Here is a 22790-nt window from a genome sequence, read left to right on the forward strand (position 1 = left end):
AAAAAAAAATTCGGAAAGGAAGGGAAAAATATCCTCATCAAAACCCCCCCCCCCCCCCACATCTACACACCCACCCAGTCCCTCCACCGCTTCCACTCATCCCACTCCAGACTAACCTTCTTACCCTGATACCTCACGACATTAATCCCTACACGCGCCCACTCGGACTTTCTGCCTCCCCAGCCCGCTTTCCGCATAAGACTCACCAGCGTCTCCTCCTTGGACCAGCCCTGCTCGCGCGCCACATCCGGGAGGTAGGTACTGCCGTACCTGCGGCCCTTATCCGAGAAGCTAATGCGTAGACCGTGGACGCCAATGTGCCAGTCGAGGGCGTCGTCGACGGGCTCAAAGTGCGTGAGAAGCGTGACTGCGCATTCGAGCGAGGCCAGTTCGTGCGCGCTGATGGGGTGGAACCGCGTGTCGTCAAAGGCAGAGGTGAGTGCGTACGACGACAGTCCGGTGGATAGCGGCAGCGGCTCAAATGTGCCGATGCAGCCGCGCAGTCGCTTTTCGTGCGAAGAGCTGGATATCGTGTTCCATGTTACGAAGAGGGGGTGTGCTTGGTCGGCGTCGTCTTCAAGATCGTCGTCGTCATCGTCAGTTGTTGCCTCTTGCTCGGCTGCCGCCTTGTCGACTAGATCCGTGCTGCTGCTGCTCTGGCTCGTCACGCTGCTGTGTGTTTCGCTGGCGCTGGGCGTCGAGCTTGCGCTTGGGAGGCTCGAAGAGCTCGATGACGACGACGGAGACGCGAGGATGCGTGAGATGGGAGCTGGTTTCAACGACGAGTCGGCGGCCGGAGCTGAGCCTGCTTCCTCGTCGACTCCGGATGCCGTGCGCTGGTATTTCGTCCATAGAGATTCCACTTTGGCGAGCGAGAGCGCAGGCCGCTTTTCCAGGCTCGCAACTAGACTCTCGAAGCAGTATGCGCAGTGTGCTTGGGTCGCCATGACGTCGGTTGGTTGGTTGGTTCGGCACGGTGTGAGAGCGGGCGTAGGAATAAGATGGGAGCGAGTTGGAATCGTCCAAAGAGAACCTAGAGGAGCACAGGTGAGAGTAAAGTCAACCTGGGTATACTTGCGACAGAAGTTGCCGAGTATGACGGTGCAAGGCGGCTGCCAACGGGATGGCTGTGCAACAAGCTTAGGAACCAGGACGAACTCCGCCTATCTGCCTCCACAGTGAGACGTGCAAGAGCGTGCAGAGCGTGTTGCTGGTATTCTACGACGCTCTTGCATCGACTCAGTAGAGGGCGATAGAGGGAGGGCGTGCTGTGATGTGGAGGTGGAGGTGCTGAGGTCACCAACATACCCCACCTGTTCGGCGGAATGCGCGTCTGGAAATCGGCATCACTTCAACCAAGCATACAACAGAGCTGCAAGTCATATGATATCGTAGAGAAAAAAAGAACTAATTCGCTAACCTCTTCAGCGAGAGACTATATGTAATGCAACATCATATTATTGCATTCTTATAAGCTGCCTCTCGGTGCTAATCCTGCTCTCAAAATTGGTATGTAACCCCATCTTCATGCACACGTGCCCTACAGGGCAAAAGGCAGTGTGTTTGGTAATGATGGGGTGAGTTGTTCTTGCCACGATGATTTTCCTTCAGCAGGTCGAGCATGGAAGAGCTCTGTTGCTGTACACACTAATGGCTGGGTTGAGATTTGCATCTCCGTCACGCATCTCACTTACCTGGCTGCATCTTGTCGCTCCGTCGGCCACTCTAACACATCACATGGACACTCGCGCGCTGGGAGGACCGAACTGACTTTTCGACTTATTCATTGTTCATGCCTGCGGTAGGCCTGAAGCCACATGCTTCCATCCCTCGAGTTCGAAGCTGTCAAACAAAGTCCGAATGCCATTGACGCCGACCGGATGTCTCATAAAGGAATCGAAAACCGCCATCGTCGCTCGCTCGTAATCGTGTCGGCCTCTATGCGCTCTCGCGCTTGCCCTCCTTGACCTCCTTCTACATGGATGTTAGCGGATCCCGAGTGCGGCAGTGCAGTGTCTCGCTGCTACGCACCAGAGCGCGCATGGTGCCGTGCAGAGCATGCCTGTGGTTCCTCCTGAACTTGGGGTCGGTGCCCTTGAGCGAGGGGTAACGGTGCGTCTTGGGTTTCTTGATACTGTAGTGCCATCAATCAGCGGGTGCTCTCAGATTCATGCATCGATGGCTTCCAATCCAGCGAGATGGGCAGTCCATCAGGGGATCATGGCGGGCGTGCGTGCGATCGATCGTGGGGAGAGATGCGTACCCGTTTCGGTGGTTCTTCTTGGACTGGTTGTGCTGAGACGAGTTCTTGGATTCTGCGCGGCTCTGTTAGTTCTCTCGCGGGCTCCATCGCGGGCGGCGTCAACGTACTGGCCATGGCGACGGTTGTGGAGGTCGATTTGGCTGTGTGGTATTGTCGAAGAGCTGAGGTTGCAAGACAGAATTTCCACTGTGGTGTAAGCGAGTGGAAAACCGCGCTAGCACGTCTTAGCGCGACCCGCAGCATCGACCATCTTTGTCGAGCAAGCCATTATGAGACCAACACCAAGTCAGAGCATGGCGGTTCAAACCAATGAATATTTCAAAATAAGCCATGTTGAATTAGAGAGACAGTGTAGCATCATACGATGCTCGCTACTTGGAAGGTGTTGTGGTGATTACCCCTGGAACTGGCTGCTGCTCCACATTTGCTTCCGAGCACCCTGAGAGCCCGGGCGCATGTTCTGCTCAGGCCATCTGCCTTCCTTTCCCCAAATAAATGCTTAGTCTCTTAGCATATCCCTACTCTTCACATGACTGTACAATCCGGTGCAGGTCTGTCAGTGTACTTGTACTTGTAGTGACTCTTATGTCTTCTTCTCTTGCTCCGCTCGTCGACATAGTACCCATGATGCCGGTTCAAATGCACGTCGTCATACTGTTGAAGCCTATTGCCGTGGAATATTGGCCCATTCGTGGCTATCGCTGGGCCAAGTGCTGCCGGCCCATATGGACCTGTGAGCCTATGATCCGAAGCAAAGCCCTGGTTTACATGGCTCGTGGGAATCATCGCGCCAGCAACGGCACCGGAAGTAATTGCAGGTCCTGCCAATCCACCTGCCATGATTTGCGCATTGCCCCATTGACCTGGAATTGCATGGTTTCCTCCGACGTGGTTTCGAATCATCTGGTTACAGCCCCAGGGTCCCTGCACCATTTCAATCGTCTCTTGGTCTGCGAAGCCGCCGTTGCATGTAGGACATGTGTACGGCGGTGCAATCAAAGTTTGATAGATCTGGCGGTGGGGACAGTTGAGAAGATCAGCGAGGAAGCCGCAGGGTTGGCTCATCGAAATCCAGGAGTGACCGCATGTTGGTGAGTCGTAGAGGGTGCATCCACACATCTCGTGTACCTGTACAGTCGATGCTTGGACGAGCCTCGGGTAATCTTAAATCAACTCTGTACTTGTAGAAACTTTGATGGTGTCACAGGAAGGATGTAAGGATACCCGCCACCCAAGCTTGCTCACGTAGGTGATTAGGCCTTGAGGCACAAATATCCTTGATGGTTCCGAAGCGACCAGAAATTGATGAAACGAGCGGACGTAGAGGATTTCGAGCATTGCAATGGAATTGTTGATATATAGTACACTCTCTTGACCGTGAATATAGCTCTTGAATGTGTGTTGTACACGTATTCGTCTTGATGTGTGAAGCCAGTAGCGTTTGTCTTCGAACAACGGTTGTTTGGCAAGATTCCATGTTGCCATTATTGATCCTTTGGGGGCTTCTTGTCGAGCATTCCAATTACTCTTGCATCTTCGGCATCCGCATCCTCCTGTGATTGGTTCTTAATCTGCTTCATAAGCTCATATAGCTGGCCGATTTGTTGATCTGCAAGCCAATTAGCAGAGCCTCATGTAAAGGAAGCCAGAACATGCCGCTCATCTTATCAATCTTCGCCTTGTCCATCTTGGCGTCTTTCCACGAGTCTCCTTCTAGCATCTGGCAGTACATTTGCCACTCCGACAAAAAGCCAATCTGTGAATGTCAGCGCATTGACAACGCGATACGCGTTTCGCAGCAAAAGTGTGACCCACGATTTGTACGGGGTTGTCGACATTTCTGTGAGCCCTAAACTCGGCCTTCACATACATGTCGCCCAATAAGCGTTCCTCTAAACCTAGCCTCTTTCGATGCGACCGCAGCAGACGTCGGTACAGTGGAATTGGTGGCAATAAGGCGGCTGGCGCTGGCCTGAAAGGCTTCGATGCACCTGCATCTGTTGCAGACGCCAATAATCGCGTACAAGCCCTCATACTGCCCAATTTCGTGCAGAAGATGCGTAAGGTGATGTGGCGGAGGAAATGTGATTGCACTCAAGAAGTGATGACCTCAGCCTCGGCTTTCTCGACTAGGGTGCTTCAGATCTCCTCTCAATCCAATTGGCTCACACGCACAACTCCGATCTCCAGACAAAATCGCAACCATGCTGCCCACTCCCTCGACCTCCCACGTCTGCTTCGACCGCGTGTACGAACCGGCTGAAGACTCGTACCTGCTGCTCGATACACTGTCGTCCGTATCAGAAACTGCATATTTGCACGATCGATTCGGTCATGACTCTTCAACCCCGCCACTGGTGCTCGAAGTGGGCGTAGGATCGGGCGTCGTCCTAGCTTTTGTTGCTGCAAATGCGCGAACTATATTCGGCCGACATGATGCGCTGACGCTTGGGGTTGATATCAACAGCTTTGCCTGCAAAGCTGCTGCCCAGACTGTTCGCAATGCAATTCAAGAACAAGAAAATGGGCGCTCCGTCTTCATGGATGTTGTAAACGGCGATTTGGCGAGCGCTATCCGGCCAAAGTCTATCGACGTCTTCATCTTCAACCCGCCATATGTCCCAGCTGAGCTGCCCGATCTGGCAAGCCATGAGAAGTACAACGTACTACCAGAGGGAAAAAATGCTACCTCATTCGAGCAAGACTCGTACTTGTTGGAGCTTTCGTACGCTGGAGGTGAAGATGGCATGGTGGTCACGAATAGGATGTTGGAACAGATTCCAGAGATCCTGAGCACCGATAGAGGGGTTGCATACGTACTGTTATGCGCGCAGAATAAGCCCGAGGTAGTCAAGCAGAGAATAAGAGATTGGGGTTCTGGTTGGATGGCAGAGACTGTAGGGTCGAGTGGCAAGAAGGCGGGCTGGGAGAAGCTGGTGATTGTGAGGATATGGCGCATTAAGGATTGAATTTGGAATATGGCTGCAATACTGAGCGGCGATACATGCGGCCTCCTTGCTAGCTTTATGAGTTGGCATCCAACTTGGCTCACATGCTTACCAGAGCCACCTTTCCATCGATCTTTCAGTATGTTCCTTTGGAAGCAAGGCCTACACCGTACAAAAATCGTTCAAGCTTGGTTGCTTGGCTGACTGAGACCTGAGAATTGTCTCATCCAGCCTTTTCTTCTATCACTGTACCAATGGTACTTTGAACTTACGTCAAGGCTTTGTCTCCTTGTGTGGATAGTCGAAGACCCCAATCATACGATCTATCTCTTTGGATATCACCGAGTATCTTTGGCGGTAGAAGCGGTGTCATCCCCGAGTTTGGACTACTGTTACTCCAAAAAGAATCAGAGTGGCAATCTTTGTCAGACTGAGATTTGGCTGGTGATGGCATGTTTAGAATTCCAGTCATCGAGTTTCCAGACAAGAGTACTGGTGCTCTTGGTCACTTAGAATAGCCACTATTTGCTGTATCTGGAGTCAAATTATGTTTGGGCATCATTGCGCTAGGGCAACTATTGCAAAGGAACGTGAAATTGCTAGTGAAGACCAAAACTATTGACGCTGAAGATGTAAAGAGTGGCCAGTTCCAGGAAGCCGTAGATTGCTTGTATAGGGTTGACTGCCGTCGCGACTATAAAGCACTTATTATAACCAACTCTTGCAACTACGATATATACTTCGAAAGCATGACACGGTATATGTTCATGATGCAGCATGACTGCTTCATGGTTAAGGTAGCGTTAAAATGGAAAAAAGGACCTGATTAGCCCCCCTTGCAAAGAGGAGTCATTGTATGGTACCAAAGAATGATATGTGAAGTGCTTTGGAATTCACATAACCATTACTGCCGTAACATGTTCTGTAATGTACACATTCTTATACACATGCTGTGACCAGCGCTCAACACTTTTCGTACCCCTCTTTGCCATAAGCTACCAGAACTTGATATTTTTTTGGTACCAGTATGACCAGCTCCTCTTTCTCTCATCTTCTGCTCTCTGCTCCCTTTCCAGTCGGTCCTGCTCTTCCCTTGCTCTCCGTCTGGCCTCCTTCTTCGCCTCAATACTCGCGCGCTTCTTCTCCATGAGTTCTTGTGCTTGTTTTATACCGGCCTTTTCCTTGGAGCGGTAGTACTGGCAGACTTGGTAGGAAATGACAGAAACACCGCACCATGTTGCTACTGCCCAATTCGAAGCTGTGATTACCGGCTCTGTTCTGATGTTAGCATTCTGCCCTGCCCCACCCCCCCTCGACTTGAAGCGCATCCGAAGATACGAGTCATATTGACGTACTGCCTATTATAGCTGCTAGGCTTCCTCCTGCAAAACCAGCTGCTAGCCCTTGCAATTGACTGTCTCGCACACATGGTCGCTTGTGAAAGTTGAGGTAATATTCCGGGCCCAGGCTTCGCACCGCGTCGATGTATGTAGGGCCAGCGTCCGATGGCTTCTCGCCGCCTGCTGTATGTGCGGTGCCACCAGGCATGATATTTGCAGGCGCGCGGGGCTTTGGTGGAAGCGCATTTGCGTCGACTGTTTGCCTCGTATCGTCGGACATGGTGGTGGGATGAATGTGCTATTCGTGTCGGGCGGGCGGGTAGAATTCGCAATTGGTATGTGGGTAACGTGGATAGAAGGACACGGCGTAGTAGCGCAGTCACTATGGCTTCGTTTGGTGCGCGAGTGGGTTGCTGTCTGCTCACTTTCTGGTGCTGCGGAATAGGCCCGAAAATATCCAGCATGCATGATACCATGACATGTGCACAGCCACAGGCTGTGGCTGAAATCAATTTGCCGAGAAGGGGAAAGCGCAGAACACGCTCCAGCGCGTCGCGTCCGGGCATTTGCAGATCCGCCCTGCGACGCTTCAAAGTCCCTCCACACTACACTCTCCCCCTGCCAATTGCTGATGCCCAGTCGCTTCCGTCTTTCCACCACCCAAATGATACCCTGGTTTGCATAGTTAGCATATTTAACATCTAATACTCTTTTACCTTCCACCTCCACTGCACAGTATGGCGCCGCGACGCGCAGGACAGCCCTTCCGCCGGGTAGGCAAGATGGGCAACGCATCGTACGGCCCACGCAAGCCCAAGACGGTTGACGCCTCAACATTACGGAGCGGAGAAGCGATGTCACAGAATGAAAAGGTGGAATCGACACGCCTGGCGCACCGCATCGACGAGACCATGGGCTTCGCACGTTTCGATTCGGGAAAGAAGAAAGTAGGATGGCTCGTCAACATGCACTCGACAACAATCGAAGACGAAGACGTTCCTGGCGGCAGAGCCGGAGTTGACTATTACTTCATTGGCGACGAAGGTGACACGTTCAAAGCAACGCTCGAGTACGACCCCTACTTTCTCCTGGCGGTCAAGAAAGGCAGGGAACAAGACGTGGAAGAGTACTGTAAAAGAGCATATGAGGGCTTGGTGAAGACGGTGAAGATCATACAGAAGGAGGACCTGAGCATGCCAAATCACCTCACCGGGTACCGGAGAAAGTTTTTGATGCTTACCTTTGCCAACGTGAACGATCTTCTGGCTGTCCGGAAAGCTGTTGCCCCAATAGTGGAGAAGAACAAGAAGAATATCAACGCCATGGACACATATGCCGAGGTCGCCAAGTAAGTCTGAATGGTGCTTCACGTGGCACATCGCTAACACGACCCAGTGGCAACGGTGCCTTTGACTTCTTCGATAACGACGATTACGAATATGAGAAACGACTTACGACTACCGTTGATGCCAGCGATTTCATTCTAGACATTCGGGAATACGACGTGCCCTACCACGTACGAGTGGCCATTGACAAGGACGTTCGAATTGGAAACTGGTACACGGTTGAGGCCAAGCATGGCGTAATAAGCATAACCTGTATAGAGGACCGCCTTACACCGGCAGATCCTGTCGTGATGGCGTACGATATCGAGACAACGAAGCTCCCATTGAAGTTTCCCGACGCGGCGATCGATCAGATCATGATGATATCGTACATGATTGATGGCCAGGGGTTTCTGATCACGAATCGTGAGATAGTTTCAGAAGACATCCAGGACTTTGAGTACACACCAAAGCCGGAATACCAGGGTCCATTCATGATCTTCAACGAACCAGACGAAAAAGCGGTCCTGGAAAGATTCTTCGAACACATCAAGGAAGCCAAACCCACGGTCATGGTCACATACAACGGAGATTTCTTCGATTGGCCCTTTGTTGAGGCAAGAGCTAGTGTGCAAGGCATTGACATGTACCAGGAGATTGGGTTCAGGAAAAACAGCGAGGATATCTACCAGTCCGACTACTGTGCACACATGGATGCCTTTGCTTGGGTTAGTCGAGACAGTTACCTTCCTCAAGGAAGTCGTGGTCTCAAGGCTGTCACGATGGCCAAATTGGGCTACGACCCTGATGAACTCGACCCCGAACTGATGATGCCATACGCAGCTGAGCGACCGCAGACTCTTGCAGAATATTCCGTTTCCGATGCCGTTGCGACCTACTACCTGTACATGAAATATGTCCACCCCTTCATCTTTGCCTTGTGCAAAATCTTGCCACTCGGACCAGACGATGCGCTGCGCAAGGGTACCGGTACTCTGTGTGAGATGCTGTTGATGGTGCAAGCATATCAAAAAGGAATCGTACTACCAAATAAACATCAGGCACCGAAAGAGGCCTTCTGGGACGGCCATTTGCTTGAGTCAGAGACTTATGTTGGAGGTCACGTCGAGGCGCTGGAAGCTGGCGTGTTCCGAAGCGATATTGCATACAACTTCGCCGTCGACCCTACAGCTATCGATGAACTGATGAACGATCTCGACGCTGCCCTCAAGTTCAGTATCGAGGTGGAAGAGAAAAAGAAGATGGAAGACATTATCAACTACGACGAAATCAAGGCTGAGATTGTTGAGAAGCTGATGCAGCTCAAGAACACACCAAACCGTAGCGAGCGACCTCTGATCTACCATTTGGACGTTGCATCCATGTATCCAAATATCATGACCACGAACAGATTGCAACCTGACTCTATGATCAACGAGTCAAATTGCGCAGCCTGCGACTTCAACCGTCCCGGAAAGACATGCGATCGCCGGATGCCGTGGGCCTGGAGAGGAGAGTATCTTCCAGCCAAACGCGACGAGTACAACATGGTGCGCAACGCACTAGAAAACGAGCAATTCCCAGGAAAATATCCAAACTCGCCGAAGCGGACGTTTCAAGAACTTTCCGAGGATGAACAGGCTGCTCTGGTCCGAAAGCGTTTGACAGACTACTCCAAGAAGATCTACCACAAGGTTCACGATGCAACGACAATCGAGCGCGAGGCCATCATCTGCCAACGAGAGAACCCATTCTATGTTGATACTGTGAGCGGTTTCCGTGACCGACGATATGACTTCAAGGGCAAGCAGAAAGTGTGGAAAGGCAAGACGGAGGCGTTAAAAGCGGCTGGTGCTCCAGCATCTGAGATTGAAGATGCGAAGAAAATGATTGTCTTGTTCGACTCGATGCAGCTGGCCCACAAGGTTATTTTGAACTCCTTCTACGGATACGTCATGCGAAAAGGATCCCGCTGGTACTCTCTGGAGATGGCTGGTGTTACTTGCCTGACTGGTGCCCGTATCATTCAATTGGCTCGCTCTCTTGTAGAGCGAATAGGTCGACCTTTAGAGTTGGACACTGACGGTATCTGGGCTATCCTACCGGCGACTTTCCCAGAGAACTTTTCCTTCAAGCTTCGCAACGGCAAAAAGCTCACCATTTCTTATCCTTGCACCATGTTGAACCATCTGGTACACGCACAGTATACCAATCACCAGTACGAGACATTGGTAGATCCAGTGAATTTCCGGTACGAGAAGCACAGCGATAACTCCATCTTCTTCGAAGTCGACGGCCCTTACAAAGCTATGATCTTGCCTACGTCGAAGGAGGAGGACAAGAATTTGAAGAAGCGTTATGCAGTGTTCAACCACGACGGTAGCTTAGCTGAACTGAAAGGTTTCGAAGTGAAGCGTCGTGGTGAGCTGAAGCTCATCAAGAACTTCCAGGCTCAAATCTTCAAGTTTTTCTTGGAAGGTACCACACTCGAGGAGACATACTCTGCGGTTGCCAAGGTAGCGAACCGATGGCTTGATATCCTGGACACGCGTGGAGCAACATTGGCTGATGAAGAGTTGATTGATCTCATTGTCGAGAACAAGAACATGACAAAGACACTGGAGGAGTACGGTTCACAGAAGTCGACTGCCATTACAACCGCTAAGCGTCTCGCCGAATTCTTGGGCGAGCAAATGGTGAAAGACAAGGGATTGAACTGCAAGTACATCATCTCCAAGACACCGAGAAACGCGCCTGTCACTGAGCGTGCTGTTCCCTTGTCTATATTCTCAGCTGAGGAGTCAGTGAAACGATACTTCTTGAGGAAGTGGCTGCGAGACGACCCAGGAGAGATGGACATCCGGTCAGTATTGGACTGGGATTACTACCGCGAGCGCCTGGCTTCCGTTATCCAGAAACTCATTACTATCCCTGCAGCGTACCAAAAAGTTCGAAATCCCGTTCCTAGGGTGCCCCATCCCGAATGGCTTGACCGTAGGATTCGTCAAAAGGAAGACAAAATGCAGCAGACGAAGATGACGGACATGTTCAGCAAGAAGGTACTCACGAACGGTGATGCTAATGTCGCGAACAACAAGCTCAATGGCGATCTTGAGGACTTTGGATCGGCAAAGTTGACTCAAAACCAATCCCAAATGAAGAAGGGAATCGTTACCAAGATGGTTGCGAAGCGTAAAGAACCCGAACCTGCTGTACCAATCGTCGATCCCTACGCTGCATTGCCTAAAGTCATGCCAAGTATTGATGAAGACTACTCCGGTTGGTTGGTGTATCAGAAACAAAAGTGGAAGATCCAACGAGAAGCACGAAAGCGCAGACGGCAACTGTTCGGAGAGAAGGCGGTTGATTCATCGGACGCAATTGGTAGCTTCTTCAGGAATCAGGCGCAATCCCTCTTCATCAGCACATGGCAACTTGTACAACTACGGCCGACAGAAACACCTGGAGAGGTTAGAGCTTTTGTTCTCATCGACAAGAAAATTCATGCCCTCAAGATCATCGTACCACGACAACTATACCTCAACCTGAGGAGCGAGGATCTTCCGGATGTGTCCATCAGTGGTTGCTCTGTGGAAAAGGTTGTCAACCATACCTTGCCCAATGGCCATCCTTCTATTCATCTATTCAAGCTTCAGATGTCAGAGGAGACGTACGTTCACGAAGCAGACAGCATGTCGGCTCTGTTCAATCACTCCAGCGTCGAAGGTGTGTATGAAAAGCAAGTACCACTGAATATCCGGGCTATACTTGAGCTTGGAAGCATATGCACATTCGACGAATCCCAGAAGGGTGTTCTTGGAAAAGGTCTCGAGCAAGGTTTCGACCTCTCCGCGCTCCGAAAAGTGTCAACCAAAGAACTGTACCTCGCTGAAGCGCCTTTCAACTACATCTACCTGTACCATGTCACCAGCGGAGATCGAAACATCTATGCAGTATTTTCAACTTCGAAGAGCGATGCGCACATAATCATCCAGAACAAGACAAAGGACACTCAGGGCATGCCAAATGTTGACCGTATCTATCGCGATGCTCTACAACGACGGATGGAAGACAACAACGGTGAACCATGGCAGACCATGATTGAGTACCAGGAGGACATTCACTTCAAGACGACAACAGTGACGACCAAGCGCAAGGCTCTCCTCGAGATAGGCGATGTTATCAAGAGGATGAAAGCAGAAGAGACTGGTCCAATCATTGTCGTTGTGCAATCGCCAAATCAGGCTCTTCTCTCGCACGATGTTCCAACTCTGAAAGACCTGCCCATCTTGTCGCTTAACCCAGATGAATCTGACAAGCAATTGCCACCACTAGGCTGGCAATCCTTCATTGCTAAGCGGTTGGTAGGACACTATCTGGATCTTGGGTCTTGGGTCGCACATTTACTGGAGCTGGCTCGCTATGGAGATGTCCCGCTCTGCAACCTCGAGAGCAACGATCCACGCTTCCTTATTGACGTAGCGTACGCCCGACGGCTACAGAAAGACCGTGTGATATTGTGGTGGTCTGGCCAAGCAAAGCCCGATCACGCTGGATACGAGAAGGATGATATCCTTGGGCCTCTCGAGACTGTGGAAATGCCTTCCATCAATAACCCAGGCACCTACTCATCTGTGTGCATCGACATCAATCTCCGCAACCTTGCTATCAACACCATCCTGTCATCATCTCTTGTCAATGAGCTTGAGGGCGCAGATTCCGTTTCCTTTAACCCTGCTGCGCCATCTTATGATTCAGCTAATGATGGCTCCAATGTCATCTACTCAGACAACGCTTTCGCAAGCGCAGGTATTCTGGTCCTTCGGGAGATGGTGAAGGCTTGGTGGGTCGAAGCTGTCCAGGCTGGTCACGGCTTTAGTATGGCCGATGTCATAGTCCAGCATCTTGTGCGCTGGGTCAGCAGTCCTGGGTCCTTCCTCTACGACCGCTCTCTACATTACTATGTTCAGATGATGTCGAAGAAGACATTGCAGCAACTCATGACAGACTTCAAGCGAGTGGGCTCACATATTGTCTTTGCCAGCCCAAACCGCCTCCTTCTCCAGACCACCAAAGCTGAAATTGGGAATGCATACGCCTACAGTCAGTACATCATCAAGACCATCAAGACCAAGCCACTATTCCAGTTCATGGAGCTGGAAATCAAGGAGTACTGGGACTATCTGGTCTGGTACGATGAGTTCAACTACGGAGGCAAGGGCTGCAACAAGGTGACGGAAGATGAGAATCAACCGGTGGAAAACATCATGTGCTGGCAGCTTGCGCAGTTCTTACCACCAAAGTTCCAGCCCACCTTCAACGAATGGGTGATCGAGTTCATTGAGCTTATGCACGCACGTAAACGCCCAGCTATCCCTGAAGATGGCTCGACACCGCGGGTAACTCAAATTCCTCTCCGACCGCTCACCGTGGATCCAAACGAGCAAACACAGATACTGCCCAAGTCTTTCACGAAGCCCCTGTCCAAGCAAATGAATGCTTTTGCGAAGAAGCAGCATGCAGAGATTCTGGACCCTCTATTCACATCCGACTACGTCTTCCCAGAGCTCCCAGGTTCGCACCTCAAGCTCACAAACCCGGTCCTCCAACTTGTCAAGAGCATCATGCAAGTCCTCAGTCTGGACCGTGCGATATCACTCGAAGCACGTGCACTACGAAAAGAGTTGCTGAACCTCTTCGACATCCGCGAGTTCAGTGCAGAAGCCTCATTTACCAACCCCAGCGCCGCGCTCGTTGTTCGAGGCGTCATCTGCGACGACTGCACATCCTCACGCGACCTGGATCTCTGCCGCGACTCCTCCCTTCTTCCCGTCGTTCTCCCCGACAGCGACGCGGCCCCAGTACTACCCAAATGGAAATGCGACAACTGCGAGGCCACATATGACAAACGGCGTATCGAAGAGCAACTCGTAGGCGAGGTACAGAAAATGGTCCTCGAGTGGTGCACGCAAGATCTCAAGTGCGCCAAGTGCAAGAGGCTGCGCAGCAACGAGTTCATGGAACACTGTGCTTGTGCAGGAGAATGGGTAGCTACGAAGAACAAACCTGAAATCAAAAGACGGTTGGGTGTCTATGGCAATGTAGCTCGGTTCTACGCCCTAGGCATGTTGGAAGCTGTTGTAGAAGAGTGCTTGTCGAGTTTCTAGACGCGTTAGCAAGATAAGTACATGCATATTGGTTTTATCAAGAAGCGCATCGGTCCTATTACTGTCGTTTATAGTTTTAGTCCACGAGCGAATGGGTGGAATAAGCAGTAAAAACAAAAGTGTATTTCGCAGGTGTGTATATTTATTAATCTTGACCTTCTTTATCTTTCAACGGCCTTGTTTGCACTTGTCGGCGTCACTCGAAGTGTATCTTTATCGCGCTCAAGTGGGGGGTAAGGAGGGGGGGGAAGTAGCTCCGCATTCGTACCGCAGCGCATCTTGTTTATTCCGACGTCCACCCATCAGTCAGCTTGACGTGAAATGCGGCCGCATCATGCCCGCATGTCCCTCTTTGGTGCTGTTTTCCCTGGCAAACAAACAAACAAACAAACAAAAGGCCCATTCAGTACGCATGCGGTGCTATGGGCGATAAGATGCGATTACGGGGGGGTGTGTTGCTTTCTTACTGGGCCACGAAAGAGACAAGGCGGCATGTTGGAGTTAAAGTTGGAGAGAGGGGGCGGGGGGGGGGTTCTTGCGTCAACGGTGCCCTGGGATACGTGCGAGCACGTCATTTGAGCCTAATCTGTTGCCAACGGGAGCAGAGATACCCGGGCGCTGGGCACTACCCGCGCAGTACAACGGCTGCTACGCAGAGTCGGTGATACGAGCGCCTGTTGAGTTCATCGGAGGGGAAAAAGGACTCGGGATCATCAGTCTTGGAAGACCAGGGATATCGTAGACTTGCATCGTATAAATAGGATAAGGTGATTACTTCGCGCGTCCTCTTTTTTTCCTCCTTACTCTTCAATATCACGTTTTCTGCTGCCTTCGATAAAAGACGTGTGAAATTGAGGGGTATTTTTGGGTTTATCTTCCGCCTGATTATTACTGTCTTTCCGGGCCTCTTTCACTCTGACCAAAAAAAACAGATTCCAACATGGCGCCGGCTCTGACAGCCCCCGCACCCTCAGCCCCTCACACCCTCTCTGCCAACGCCAAGTTATCAAAGACTCTCTTCCCAGACGGACTCCTTACCTCTGGCCAGCACGAGCCCATCTACGAGCTGCTCCACCCCTACAGTTCGTTCCCCAAGTCCATCTCGGGCCCAACCGCGTGGAACGCCGCCGACTATGCATCCAACCCCGAGCGCTGGACACATGTCTTCTCGGCATCTGAGATATCAGAAATCAGCTCTGCAGCCGACGACTTCATCAACAGCGGAGTGCCGCTGACGGGCATTACGTCTGAGAAATTCCCACTGCCCGAGTTCTCGCGCTTCCTGGCGCCGCTGCGCAAAGAGCTGATTGACGGCAAGGGATTCATCCTGTTCAAGGGTTTGCCCGTGCAGGAATGGGGAAACAAGAAGTCTGCCGTTGCGTATATGGGGCTGGGCACGTATCTTGGGTATTTCGTGAGCCAAAATAGTCGCGGCCATGTGTTGGGACATGTCAAGGACCTGGGTGAGGACGCGACTGCGATTGATAAAGTGAGGATTTATCGGACGAATGCGCGTCAGTTTTTCCACTCGGATGATGCCGACTTGGTGGGTTTGCTGTGTGTGGCCAAGGCTCTTGAGGGCGGCGAGAGTGATCTTGTAAGTTGGAGCCGCTTCTCAATCTCTTTCCCCTTGTTTTACTAACAATGTTATAGGTCAGTAGCCACCGAGTGTGGAACGATCTTCAGGAAAACCATCCCGATGTTGCAGAGCTCCTTACACAGCCAATCTGGTACTTTGATCGCAAGGGCGAGACGAGTAAAGGACAGAAAGAGTGGATCAAGACAGCAATCTTTTACCTTGAAACAGGTGAAAATCCCAGAGTATACAGCAAGTAAGTCTCCCATGAGTAGAAGACTAGCAAAGCAGAAGTTGACCAAGAATAGATGGGATCCATACTTTGTCCGCTCTCTAACCCGCTTCTCGGACGCTGGTCTGATTCCTCCTCTTTCTGATGCTCAACAACGCGCTCTTCAGATCCTGGAAGACACGTGCCAGAAACTGGCTCTGCACATGATTTTGGATGTAGGCGATATCCAATTTCTGTCGAATAACCATGTATTCCACGCGAGAACGGCATACAAGGACTATGCACCGCCAGCACCGCGGAGGCACTTGATGAGGTTGTGGTTGAGTACGCCAGAAGGAGAGGGTGGATGGAGACTGCCGTTCCACGATAGCCATGAAAAGAAGAGGGGCGGCATCCAGGTCGATGATACGCCGCCAGTAGCGCCTGAAGATGCAGAATAGAATGTACATAACTTCGATAGTATGCCGATTTCTAGATTTCCTAGCTTGTCTGCAGTGTGTGAGCATGCGACCAGAAGAGCACATATACACCAACTGCAAGTGCCAAGGCCCGCGCTTCAAAGTGGTATCATTCTCCTTTCGAGGTGCAGCTTTGCACCATTCTTGAACTGCCAAACGCCATGCATGCTATACCATCTGTGCAATTACCACCCGATCCAAAATCATCCTATCGCGCTTCCTTTCGGGGTCGCGTGCGAGCCACTTGCGCATACTTTGGTGATGCCGAATCCTACATGCGCTGGCTTCGATTGTGCCACGACTTTTTATCCGGTACAATTGCGTCATTGTATCTTTTGCATCCTGAGAGTTATCCTTGGACCTAGAAGCCCCGTCCACGTCCTCGGCCACCGCCACCTCTTCCGCGACCGCCTCCACGTCCTCGGCCACCTCCGCGGCCACCTCCCCTTCCACCACGGTCACCACCAGCAACCTCTTTCCTCGCTTTGTTCTTAGGCTTTGGCGCATCGTCAATGAGAAGTGTGTCAAGCGGTAATGAGTCGGGAAGAATGATGTAGCGAATCGTGGAACCGCGAACAGTCATTGTGTCGAGCGCTACGGTGTCGCGAGATTTGGGCGTGTACTTGACCGCTCGGAGTGCGACGTTCATGAGCGGCGAGACGGAGGTGATGGTGCCGTTTACGATAGTGCCTGGGTATTGTTGGAACTCGTGTCATTGTGGTATAGAATGGAAACCTTTCAGAGACAGACCGCCTGCTCGCGCGACTCCAGATGGGACGCGCCCAAAAGCCGAGTATCCGTCGCCGAGTGTTGACCTGACAAAGGAAGAAACCGGGGCTAAAGTCTGTTTACTTACCATTCTTGAGTTCGACCGTGACAGTCTCATTCTGGCATTTCATAAGAAACCTGCGCGAAGCCGTTAGCAGCAATTCACCGTCTTGTTCCGGGCTGCCATACCTGACGAGCTTCATGTTTGCTGTTTTTGCGTTTGTGCGACAATAGCGGTTGTAGTATGAGTCTGTATATGTGCAATTAGAGGTGATTTGTAGCGATGTTGCTGCTTTGCGAGGGTAGACTCGCGGGGAAGCTCCGACTAGGAAATTGCGATGGAGCTTCCCAGGCTACACACGCATCATAGTTGATCCGGCCCGTTGTCACGTGCATGCGCCGTCACCCTGTCACAATCAACAGTGTTGAGCCAAATACAATGTTAGAAATACTGCAACATATGGGAAAGTTTTCGATTTCAAACTAAAATACATAGTGTTTGATACTACACAACACTGGATTAGGGTATCATCTACACGTAGGGCGTATGCAGTTACGGCTCCTTCAGTTGGTCGAAGGAGCAAGTGTCCCATTCGTTTTGCAATTCGTGCTCCATCAAATTTCCACCGATTTAAATGATTCTTCAAGAGGTTGGATCAGTAGTTTGCGCAGAAGCATCCCCATGATGCCGCCCATGATTCTGATTATTGCCTGACTTGTATCTCGGCTTGGATGGCTCTAGCCATACGTGTTGTTGGGTAGAAGCAAGATCAGTCATCATAGCTTCTTGCATCTCATCGCCGGAAGATTGAGATGTTGATTCCATGGGAATGTGCTGGATTGGCTGGTGTGTAACATCAAAGCTGTACGTCTCCTTCAGGTATTTGGCGATACCTTTGTTCTCCTCTTCAGTGCCATTGCCGTAGTGACGCTTCAACTCTTTTGCTATGAGTGTATCGAGGATGAGTCCTTCGTTGAGAGGCTTTGTGGCCTGTTTGTTGCTATTGTCTTGCTTTGGTAGGCTGACCGTAGCATCCCAGTGTAGACCTATAGCAGCAAGTCTATCCTCCCGCGACCATGCTGTAGCACGTAATGGAGTTTTCTGGACAAATTGCTTGACACGGCCCTCAAGATCTTCCCATTCAACGTTCCAAGAAAGCCAAGGCTCTATCATCTCTTCAACGGCACGACGGAAATCTCCGAATTGCCTGGCAGAGTAGAACAGATGTTTGATCTTGGCTATCAGAAACTCCACATCCATTCCTGTAATAGTAGGATTGACGCGTACTCGACGTAATGCTTCGCACCAGTCCATGTGGATTTGCTTTCGGAACTCAGTTTGCGAATAGTATTGTAGGCGGCTGAGGATCCGGCGGAGCACAACACGAAGTTCTTCTTGTGTCACTTCCCCAGTAATGTCTATCGCTAAGGCATCAAAAAGTGTAGGGTGGCTTTGTGTAAGCAGGCGCGAGCGACATTTCTTGAAATGCAGATGAGCCTCTTTCTTTTCGCCTATGGCTACCATTGCATCTTCCAAGGGTTTCTTCAAAGCTTCTGGATAACTCATCTTGCGAAGATGTTCTCGGAGACGATGTTCAATCTGTTCGACTTTCTGAATATCTTCTGTTGTGCCGTCTGCATGGCTCTTTTGTGGCTCAAAAGGTGGTGCCAAATTAGCAGCCCGCAGGGGGCTCATGATGTCGCTAGGCAGCAAATCTCTGCTGTTAGGGCTGACGCCCAGATTATGCAAAAACATCCGGTAGTGCTGTGATAGGAAGCGCGAATCGCGTGCAATCAACTTCTTTGCTCGCCTCACGACCTGATCTCTCATAGATGGCGTCAACGGTCCGTAAAAGTCGCTCAGCACCTGTTGACCTTGAAGTCCAGGCCTGATTCTATCGGCGAGCCCCATTTCCTTTCTGCATTCTCCAACAAGAAGTTCTATGCTGATACCAAAGTTCGCTGCAGCATACGGCAGATTGGCATCAATGGTGCGATAGACATCTCTTGAAGGCTTTTCATAATAAGCTGGATCTGATTTGATCATATCCTTGATCTCTTTCAGATATTGCTGGCGCTCCTTCTTGCCTGGAAACAAAGGGAATTGCCACACCGACCAGACACGGTCAGTGGTGGTAGTTGTTTTGGCGTTCACAGAGGAGAATATAATGTTGCCTTTGGGACTCCGATAGCCCCTATCGATGTAAACAATGGCCTGATGGTCCTTGGAAACCTTTTGCTCTATATCGTTGACCTTTGCGACGAGGATAACATGATCTGCAACCCGAAACTCATGAGTGACTTTGCATTCCATTGCAGCCAATACGAAGTCATTCATTATTTGCGGCGCGGCAGAGCGCGTGGTGCTAGGATGCTTTCTGTCTTTGGGTTGATAGAGTTTCAGCATCTTGGTTCGTATGTTATAGGCATCGGCGTGGTTTCCCCGACTGAAGAGGTCCACCAAGCCGGCGCCGCCTCGATGGGCCGCGGGAAAATGTACACGAAAAAGGCCGTTTGCAGCCCTTATAGCATCCAAGGTCTGGGAAGGCTCCTTGATGTTGAACGAAATGGTGGGCGGGTCCAGGGTAACAGTACTGAGCGACGAGACAGCGACACCCATTGGTACATGCAGTCTGGTCGCAGGGTCGATGTGGGCGACAGTAATGATGGCGACCGAGCTAGGCACTTTGCGCATTAATTGACGCACTGAATCTTTCAGTTCAGCCTGCTTCAGCTCCGTATCTGAGAGTTCAGGTAGAGTGTCCTGCTCTTCAGCGCTTGGCTGTGTGCTTGCAATTCCCTCCTGTATGTTGTCCCCTGGCTGTAGTATATGTATTGCCGCGGCGCCTGATGCCCCTCGAGCATCATTGCCAGAATTGGCAATGGATTCATCCTGCACTTGCGACTCAGCTTGACTTTGTTGGAGGAAACGAGTCGTGTGGTAATGCTGCGGGATGCAAATGCCGCTCCGATGATTTTTACTGTTCGAGGCACATAAACGTGTGTTTCCTGCCTTGGTGTCAATTGTGGCTCGTTTCCAAGCGTCTGAGCAATCTCACGGGTGTGTAATTCCCATCTGTAGAAGGCCGCAAAGAAGCGGGATGCCGAGCGCTGCGCAAGCGCCATTGTCAATGTAAAGCCCGACTCTTTCTATCGCATGTGCAATTCGTACTCCGAGCTGCTCAAATCGAAGCCTGGCTCGAGTTGCGGAGATAAAAGCTGTGGGCGAGGCGAATGACGTTGGTTCGCGCAGACAAGAATTACCTACTGGGATGTCGGAAATATTAGCGCCGCTTAAACCTCCGTCTCTTCTCCGCAACTTTCGTCTCGACCCCCAAGACTACCCCAACACACACCACCGCGATGGCGTCCCCGGTACCCTCAATGGGCGCACTGCGCGCTCTCCGCCAATCGATTCAGCCACAGATAAAGCAAACAACCCAAGTGCGACACGCGACACTCCTGCGCCGACCCAAGCGACCCTACACCTTCACCCAGCTTATAACCCTCTCCGACGGAAGCTCCTTCACTCTACGGACGACCAACCCACAGCCTGTATACAAGAGCGCAAAAGACATACGGAACTCGCCGCTATGGAACCCGAGTTCGCAAAAGCTGTTGAACGTAGAGGAGGACGAGGCAGGAAAATTGGCCGCCTTCAGAGCCAAGTTTGGGCGAGGATGGGATGCCGAGAGGGATGCTGATAAGGTGCGTGGTGCGCTGCGCCGAAAAGTATATCCATTCTCTAACATTTTCATACAGGGAAAGCAGACGGAAGACCATCTTCTAGATCTCATTAGCAGTCATGGCAAACCCCCGGGCTCACCAACCGATGCCACCAAGGCCCCGCCTGCAAAGGCGCCCGCATCAACACCAGCCAAGCCAGCAGCGAAGAAATAAGAAACGTTATAGGAAATAGACAGATATTACATCCCAGGACACGTCTGTACAGTACGCCACATGAAGGTGTCAAATTTTATGGAAATGCGAAATGCCCCACGTGCGTATGGCACGCACCATAGCATTCATTGAAACATGTTCCGACTGTAGTTGATTGCTCCATTGTTAACTATCTGCAATGTCTCACGAGTTTGTGAGACATGCCGAAGACTCACAGCTAGGCCATGTGACGCTCGCGTGTCATGTCCACCGACCTTTGTGAGACTCACACCTTCCCCTGCCTTCTATGCGCTCGAACTGCAAACTATAACAACACCCATTCATACCATCCACATTGCGCTACATAGGTTACTTCCCCCCCCCTCTCAAACTAACACTATAGCAAAGCCACCCAGCACCGACTCCAAAGCCACCACAGCACATCACGAGAAGAACAGCAACGCCAAAGATTCAGCCTCACACGTCAATATGGCTCCCGGTGCAAAGCCGAATCACCACGGCAAAGGCTGGGAGATGATGGATTACTCCCCTGTGCCCTCCGCCCTTATTATCGGCGATCCCACCGCTCCAGAGAACATAATCCACGGCAAGAGGCGTCGAAAAGCAGTGAGAATTATCGAAGCGCAAACGGGAAAAGTATCACGTACATCCAAGATCAAGGACAACGGCTGCATCAAGAAAGCAGAGGCTAAGGCCAGGACCAGACGCTCCGCCAAGGTACCAGCACCAGCGCGCAGGGAGAAGACAACACGAGCTTGCACTCGCGACGAAGCAACCGCAGCGGATGTTCTTCGCTCGAGCATTCTGCGTCTTGTAAACCAGTCTCTTCAAGTCGCGGAGCATGTTGCTTCGTACATGGCGGGCCATGCAGAACACGAGGGACACGGGCGTGAGCTCGAGCGTGATGTTCCAAGGTGCTCAGCGACAGGACGGAGAGGAAATGAGGCCAGGATACAGAGGGGGGAAATGTGAGAAGCAGTGCGGATATTATGTATTATATTGTAGGTATGTGGATAGGTCGTTTTTGATAGAAAAATACAGTATCAAATGGTACGATACGGTACTATATATTCTTGAGGCAATGGTCATCTAACCCTGAACTATTGTTGCTTGTGTCTGTTTCTCTGTGACAATTCGTGGCTCTCGGGTTGTATGCGTATGTATGTTGGGGTGGTAGATTTTGTGGTAGGTGTAGGAAGGTCGTCGGAGTAGACGGATCTAGAGGCGATTCGATTCGTCCTTGGCCCGAGTACTTATTAATACTTGCACTTAAGCGTGTCGACCAGTTCGCCTCGGCAGCATCGGATGCTTGGCGCCGTTGCTGAGTCAACTGGCGCGCCATCATCCAACTACATCCGACGTGGTTGTCCGACAGCCATCGTCGATTTTGCGATGTAATGCAGCATACGGCTATGCTCTTGTTCCGCGCTCTCATAATGGAGGACTCATGCATAACGCAGCCTTTGATTCCGCCGGCGACAGGCGAGAAGCCTTTTGCGCAAACCCATTGGGTTACTGCGCTTTCCAAAGAATCCAGGCTCAATGTACACCAAACTCTTCGCTTGAACTGGATCCGAATACTGCGGCAACTATAGTCCTCATTCTTTATTATTGGCCTGGATGGTTTGGTCATACTAGCTCCAGAGCAATGGACCCATGCATTCTATACCCTGCCATCAACAGTAGGGTGCCGGAACAACACCAACGTCAAGTTTTCTAGAATAGGTGTAATTTTTGTAAAATATATACAAATCCCTTACAAGAAACTAATTACAGCAAGTTTTAAGACGTGCAGCGTGCGCGCTGTGGAGCT

At 51.1% G+C, this 22790-nt stretch overlaps 12 protein-coding genes across 12 annotated transcripts; 5 read left to right on the forward strand and 7 right to left on the reverse strand.

Moving 5' to 3' along the window:
* Nucleotides 1-60: 60 nt before the first annotated feature.
* SETTUDRAFT_167468 (uncharacterized protein) lies at nucleotides 61-1251 on the reverse strand (the record flags this gene model as incomplete). Its single annotated transcript, XM_008024405.1, has 1 exon — nucleotides 61-1251. Exon 1 carries the CDS (start codon nucleotides 945-947, stop codon nucleotides 63-65), a length of 885 nt encoding a protein of 294 aa, XP_008022596.1. The 5' UTR covers nucleotides 948-1251.
* A 199-nt stretch (nucleotides 1252-1450) lies between these two features.
* On the reverse strand, nucleotides 1451-2426 carry SETTUDRAFT_167470 (uncharacterized protein). Its single transcript, XM_008024406.1, has 4 exons — nucleotides 2371-2426; nucleotides 2264-2315; nucleotides 2032-2134; nucleotides 1451-1974 (listed from the first exon to the last, which is right to left on the reverse strand). Exons 1-4 carry the CDS (start codon nucleotides 2375-2377, stop codon nucleotides 1939-1941), a joined length of 198 nt encoding a protein of 65 aa, XP_008022597.1. The 5' UTR covers nucleotides 2378-2426; the 3' UTR covers nucleotides 1451-1938.
* Nucleotides 2427-2788: 362 nt separating this feature from the next.
* SETTUDRAFT_159218 (uncharacterized protein) lies at nucleotides 2789-3382 on the reverse strand (the record flags this gene model as incomplete). The annotated part of the gene is made up of 1 exon (XM_008024407.1): nucleotides 2789-3382. The coding sequence occupies one exon, from the start codon at nucleotides 3380-3382 to the stop codon at nucleotides 2789-2791; it is 594 nt and encodes a 197-aa protein (XP_008022598.1).
* Nucleotides 3383-3747: 365 nt separating this feature from the next.
* On the reverse strand, nucleotides 3748-4135 carry SETTUDRAFT_159219 (uncharacterized protein; the record flags this gene model as incomplete). The annotated part of the gene is made up of 3 exons (XM_008024408.1): nucleotides 3748-3872; nucleotides 3920-4019; nucleotides 4079-4135. 3 exons carry the CDS (start codon nucleotides 4133-4135, stop codon nucleotides 3748-3750), a joined length of 282 nt encoding a protein of 93 aa, XP_008022599.1.
* Nucleotides 4136-4467: 332 nt separating this feature from the next.
* Nucleotides 4468-5232, forward strand: SETTUDRAFT_25942 (uncharacterized protein; the record flags this gene model as incomplete). The annotated part of the gene is made up of 1 exon (XM_008024206.1): nucleotides 4468-5232. The coding sequence occupies one exon, from the start codon at nucleotides 4468-4470 to the stop codon at nucleotides 5230-5232; it is 765 nt and encodes a 254-aa protein (XP_008022397.1).
* Nucleotides 5233-6034: 802 nt separating this feature from the next.
* On the reverse strand, nucleotides 6035-6944 carry SETTUDRAFT_167471 (uncharacterized protein). The gene is made up of 2 exons (XM_008024409.1): nucleotides 6567-6944; nucleotides 6035-6484 (listed from the first exon to the last, which is right to left on the reverse strand). Exons 1-2 carry the CDS (start codon nucleotides 6829-6831, stop codon nucleotides 6207-6209), a joined length of 543 nt encoding a protein of 180 aa, XP_008022600.1. The 5' UTR covers nucleotides 6832-6944; the 3' UTR covers nucleotides 6035-6206.
* Nucleotides 6945-7288: 344 nt separating this feature from the next.
* On the forward strand, nucleotides 7289-14043 carry SETTUDRAFT_104028 (uncharacterized protein; the record flags this gene model as incomplete). Its single annotated transcript, XM_008024410.1, has 2 exons — nucleotides 7289-7899; nucleotides 7947-14043. The coding sequence occupies 2 exons, from the start codon at nucleotides 7289-7291 to the stop codon at nucleotides 14041-14043; spliced, it is 6708 nt and encodes a 2235-aa protein (XP_008022601.1).
* A 940-nt stretch (nucleotides 14044-14983) lies between these two features.
* On the forward strand, nucleotides 14984-16291 carry SETTUDRAFT_25945 (uncharacterized protein; the record flags this gene model as incomplete). The annotated part of the gene is made up of 3 exons (XM_008024207.1): nucleotides 14984-15640; nucleotides 15697-15875; nucleotides 15928-16291. The coding sequence occupies 3 exons, from the start codon at nucleotides 14984-14986 to the stop codon at nucleotides 16289-16291; spliced, it is 1200 nt and encodes a 399-aa protein (XP_008022398.1).
* A 379-nt stretch (nucleotides 16292-16670) lies between these two features.
* Nucleotides 16671-17280, reverse strand: SETTUDRAFT_25946 (uncharacterized protein; the record flags this gene model as incomplete). The annotated part of the gene is made up of 3 exons (XM_008024208.1): nucleotides 16671-16999; nucleotides 17166-17215; nucleotides 17267-17280. 3 exons carry the CDS (start codon nucleotides 17278-17280, stop codon nucleotides 16671-16673), a joined length of 393 nt encoding a protein of 130 aa, XP_008022399.1.
* Nucleotides 17281-17672: 392 nt separating this feature from the next.
* SETTUDRAFT_126950 (uncharacterized protein) lies at nucleotides 17673-20259 on the reverse strand. Its single transcript, XM_008024411.1, has 2 exons — nucleotides 20137-20259; nucleotides 17673-20086 (listed from the first exon to the last, which is right to left on the reverse strand). Exons 1-2 carry the CDS (start codon nucleotides 20201-20203, stop codon nucleotides 17721-17723), a joined length of 2433 nt encoding a protein of 810 aa, XP_008022602.1. The 5' UTR covers nucleotides 20204-20259; the 3' UTR covers nucleotides 17673-17720.
* Nucleotides 20260-20426: 167 nt separating this feature from the next.
* On the forward strand, nucleotides 20427-21040 carry SETTUDRAFT_167473 (uncharacterized protein). Its single transcript, XM_008024412.1, has 2 exons — nucleotides 20427-20785; nucleotides 20840-21040. Exons 1-2 carry the CDS (start codon nucleotides 20441-20443, stop codon nucleotides 20975-20977), a joined length of 483 nt encoding a protein of 160 aa, XP_008022603.1. The 5' UTR covers nucleotides 20427-20440; the 3' UTR covers nucleotides 20978-21040.
* Nucleotides 21041-21445: 405 nt separating this feature from the next.
* Nucleotides 21446-21949, forward strand: SETTUDRAFT_37294 (uncharacterized protein; the record flags this gene model as incomplete). The annotated part of the gene is made up of 1 exon (XM_008024260.1): nucleotides 21446-21949. One exon carries the CDS (start codon nucleotides 21446-21448, stop codon nucleotides 21947-21949), a length of 504 nt encoding a protein of 167 aa, XP_008022451.1.
* Between the last annotated feature and the right edge of the window lie 841 nt (nucleotides 21950-22790).

Source organism: Exserohilum turcica, assembly GCF_000359705.1.
Source record: "Exserohilum turcica Et28A unplaced genomic scaffold SETTUscaffold_12, whole genome shotgun sequence".
Taxonomy (NCBI): Eukaryota; Fungi; Ascomycota; class Dothideomycetes; order Pleosporales; family Pleosporaceae; genus Exserohilum; species Exserohilum turcicum.